Source organism: Hipposideros armiger, unplaced genomic scaffold (genome assembly GCF_001890085.2).
Source record: "Hipposideros armiger isolate ML-2016 unplaced genomic scaffold, ASM189008v1 scaffold_91, whole genome shotgun sequence".
Taxonomy (NCBI): Eukaryota; Metazoa; Chordata; class Mammalia; order Chiroptera; family Hipposideridae; genus Hipposideros; species Hipposideros armiger.
In genome coordinates, this window is record NW_017731441.1 from 3,920,853 (window position 1) to 3,925,081 (window position 4,229).

A 4,229-nucleotide genomic window follows, 5' to 3' on the forward strand; every position below is an offset into this window, starting at 1 on the left:
CACGTTGTGTTCTCCCTCTTCTTTCTCATACATTCCGTCTGCACTTCATGCTGAGTCAGAAGGCAGACAATACTGGGTGAGCTCAAGGCTGACCCTTCCCCAGAGGCTGTTGGAGGGCTCCTGCTGGAGCTTGTCCCTCAGACAAGGTGCGAGGCCCTGCCAGCTCTGACCATCAGCCTGCCAGGCCACCAAGCCCTCTGGCTCTTTTGAGTTCAGAAATCAGGCTCCTTGTTTTCTACGGTGACTTTGCCAAGTGAATGATCAAATCTCAAAGGTGATGGTGAACCTGGTGGGAGGCACGCTGGGGAGATGTGAGGCTCCACTCCAGAAGTCAGCTCCATGACGGAGTGAAGGGGGAGCAGTTGCTTCTTTGGGGGCAACGACTGAACTCTGGCGTGTGGTTGGCTGACAACTGCCCACATTGGTGGCCTGGTCCAGTCAGCATCGCCCACCTTGCTTCTCAGGTTTGTCCACTTCCTTCCACTCTCCCAGCCGCCATCTGAGTCCGGGCCTTTGTCCTCTTGCCTTAATCCTGGCAGCGGTCCCAGGCCAGTCTTCTGCCTCTGGGCTCTGCTCCTCCAATCAAGGCCACTCAAGAATGTAAGCTGAACCTTAAAATAACATCACCTTCCTGAAATCTTCATATTTGGCCTCTACAACATTCTCTGTCCTCTCACCTTGGGAATTTCCATGAGGCATATTTAGACATCATTCTCTCTATGTCTCTAAACCTCTCTCATACTTTGCCTTTCTTTGTGGCTCTGGAGTATACTTCAAATTTACCTTCTAGTTTACCAATTTTCCCTTCAGTTATGTCTAATCAGCTATTTAATTCATCCACTGAGTTTCTCATTTAAATTCTTGTGTTCTTCATTTATGGAAATTCTATTTGGTTCTTTTTCAAACTGGTTCAGTCATTCTTTATTGTTTTTTATCCTGTTCGTGTTTTTATTGTCTCTTATTACTTCAGTCATTAAACTTTGTTAGTTGGCATTCTGGAAACTGCAGATCTGATTCTGCTCTCTGTTGTTTCTCATGACAAATGCACATGACAATTTATTTCCTTGCACTCTTTGGGTATTTTTCTCCTCTGCGCTCATGTTCCTTGGAACTTTATATAGGAGAATTCTTTGAGACCTGAATCAAAAGCGATGATTGGATTTGCTTCTGACTGGCATACAGCTGCCTTGGTGAATGTTACAAACTACTAATTCGGGGACTACATTAATGTATGTATATTCATGGATTGAGATTTTTCGACCATGGATGTGGTATGGATTTAGGCTGCAAACTCACAAGAGACAGTTTTTGGTTTCAAGTATTTAGCACCAAGTGGCAGCAGCAATTTTCCTTACAAACTTCTTTTATGAAGTGGATTTATTTGTCTTTGTCCTTATACTACAGAGTTTTGAGGCTACCAGCATGCACAGCCCATCAGTGGCAATAGGGTTTTTGCCTCAATACTAAATACTAAATAAGTTCTTGGAATAATTTTGTGTATGTTTATCTCTTTCTTTGCAGTCAGTTATAACTTTCTGCTTACAGCACCACTCTCCTTATCTGGCATATTAGATAAGCACTCAATAAATTTTCATTGAGCTTATGAATAAACTATTACACACAAAAAACTAAGCTTATTAAAACTGTCTGTAAGGAAAGTGTGAATAATTTGTGAAGGGGTTAGAAGCTCTGATGAGTTGGGAGTATTACCTCAGTGCACTCACTAGAGTTCACTGGCTTCTTATGACAGCGTTTTGGGGGCTACCACCTGATTCTGGCTGTATCACAAAAAGGTGACTTCCCAGAAAAGACAGTATTATTACATCATTGCTTTTATTTAGCTCTCATCCTCCCTTTCCTGCTCCACGATCACATTCTCCAGTGCCACCAAAACCAGAAACCATGATTTATTTCTACTTCTAAATTTGTCTGAAACATTTTGAAGACAAGGGTCCCCATGTCTCAACTTCACCCAAAACAGAGGATCCCAAATCTATTCCCTTCCCAGAAATCCTCATTCAGCAGGTCTGGGGAGAGCCCAGCTTTACAGAGACTGACAGTAGTTCTCCAAGTTTATGATCCATGAGCCTCTAACATTTAAACACGGAAAGGATTTTTCTCCCATTAGACTAACGGAAATAACCCTTGAAGGCTACAGTAACATCATCATCCCCAGTATCATCTTATCATCAACCCAAAGCCAGGCCTCACTCCTGACAAATGCCTCCGTCTTTTCATGTTTCTTCAGCAAGTTATTTCCGGAAATCTGGAGTATGCATTAAAATAACACAACAACTGTAATAGCTCGGCCTCAGGAGCAGCCTTGCCAGCACTGGCAGCCACAGCGCAGATGGAAAATGAAACGCATCTCCACGTTTTAGAGGCAGGGGATCCTGAACAGTTTTCTAAAAATTAAATGCATTAAGTCGTCAGAATGTGTTGTTCCCACGTAGAAGTAGCAATATGCAAAGATGTAATTCATCTGCTAAAAATGTTCTCAAACTCAAAATATCTGTTTGGATGGACCCACACAACCCATAATTGTGAACCTGAAGGTGGAGTCACTGGCTTCACTCCATTGACCACTTCATATGAATAACATGCTCAGGGCCCCCACTACCGGCTTTGGTGTACTTCCCCCAGACTGCAAGCCACTAACCCCCACCCCACTTGCTGACACATGCGTAATGATATGTTCTGCCACCTCACCGTTCGCATTTCTGGTTTCTCTTTTCCTCCCCTATGTAAACTGCTGTGACTTTAGGGTGCTATCACTTCCTATCCCTTGGGGTGTGGTTCAGGGCCCGCAGCAACAGCAGCATCTCCTGGAAGCTTGTTAGAAATGCAAAACACGGCTCCACCCCATGCATCTTGGGGCAGACATCTATGTCCAAAGTGATTCTTAAGCAAGCCCAACTTGAGAAGCACTGATGTTTTTATTATACAGCAAACTTCTCAGAAATGCTGCTCTTACTTACCTAAATCCTCTCTTCCTCAAATTCTACCAATAAATGTTTTCTAGGTCTCTTGCCTCAGCAAACAGTTACTTCCATGGCCATCTTCAGTATGCCTCTTAGTTACCCTCTCAAAATCCTTGATTTGTACTCTTCTGTTGCAGTATACACTTTCCAGTTCATCTCTAATTAGAAAGCACTCATACAAGTCTGATAGGCAAATAAACAGTTATATATGTATGCTTTAGTCCCTCATGCTGTTCAGTCCTGGGCCTCATGGGCATTTAGGGAATATCAGTTCACCACCAAGGATGGAAGCATGGACTATGACTGCCCTGTAAGCCAGAGCCCACGTGACTATTTTCTAATCCTCACTCAAACTAAACGGCACAAAAAATGGCAAGATGACATGCGTGTTCAGGACATTTTCCATACAGAAGAAAAGTTATCAGTATCAAATAAAGCAAGAGCAGACATTACCAGAGTGATTTCTCTACGATTTTGGTCCTGAAAACCTCTTCTTGGTCCAGGTTCACGGTGCAATAGCAATCTCGCATCTTGTTTGGCCCCGGATAAGTGGGAAGATTTTTGGCTTCACCTGAAAAGCAAGTGTAACCATATCATCAACACAGCATAGAATTATTTCGTTCTCTTGCTAACCACAGACACATTTACAAATAACGGATTAATTTCATAGCAATGCACCCACTTCCAGTTTTGTACATTCATTGGGTCTTTACAAAGTCTTGGTTTTCTTGCTACCACAAGTCAAAATATTGATGACAACACCGTTTGTACTGTTATGATGCAAAGTAACATACACATTAACCGCTAAAACAAATTGATAAAAGTAGGAGTCCATTGGCCTACGAATTAAAGCTTATTTGTTTGGTTTTATCACAGTAGTCCCTCTAATTTTTTTAATGTTTAAATTATGGTTATATATATATATATATTTTATGATGATAAATTTATATATATATAATATCTAAATTTGTCATCTTTTTTTTTTTATTTTTTTTTTTAATTGGGGAATTGGGAGGATGGGAACAGTGGTGGGGAATTGGGGGAAGGGGAACAGACAAGTTGCTGTCGTTTTTTGTTCTTCAGTCTAGTAGTGGAGGACGTTGCTTCACCAGCCCAATTTGGCTCCATCATTGCGCTCTTCCCGGGCGAGGCAGATCAGTCGCCGGCTTCTAGACGGCCGCTCACTGCAGCTGATGGCTGCTCATGCTGGCTGCTGGATACATACGGTAGCCCATGGCAACCCACTGC

The 4,229-nt window shown here is 42.5% G+C and overlaps 1 protein-coding gene across 1 annotated transcript in view; it reads right to left on the bottom strand.

Moving 5' to 3' along the window:
- The window catches only part of RASA3 (RAS p21 protein activator 3), a 131,890-nt gene that overhangs the window by 73,611 nt on the left and 54,050 nt on the right, over positions 1–4,229 (bottom strand). The window contains exon 2 of the mRNA XM_019644759.1: positions 3,435–3,552. Within this exon, the coding sequence (XP_019500304.1) occupies positions 3,435–3,552 (118 nt within the window). The remainder of the gene's footprint in view (positions 1–3,434; positions 3,553–4,229) is intronic.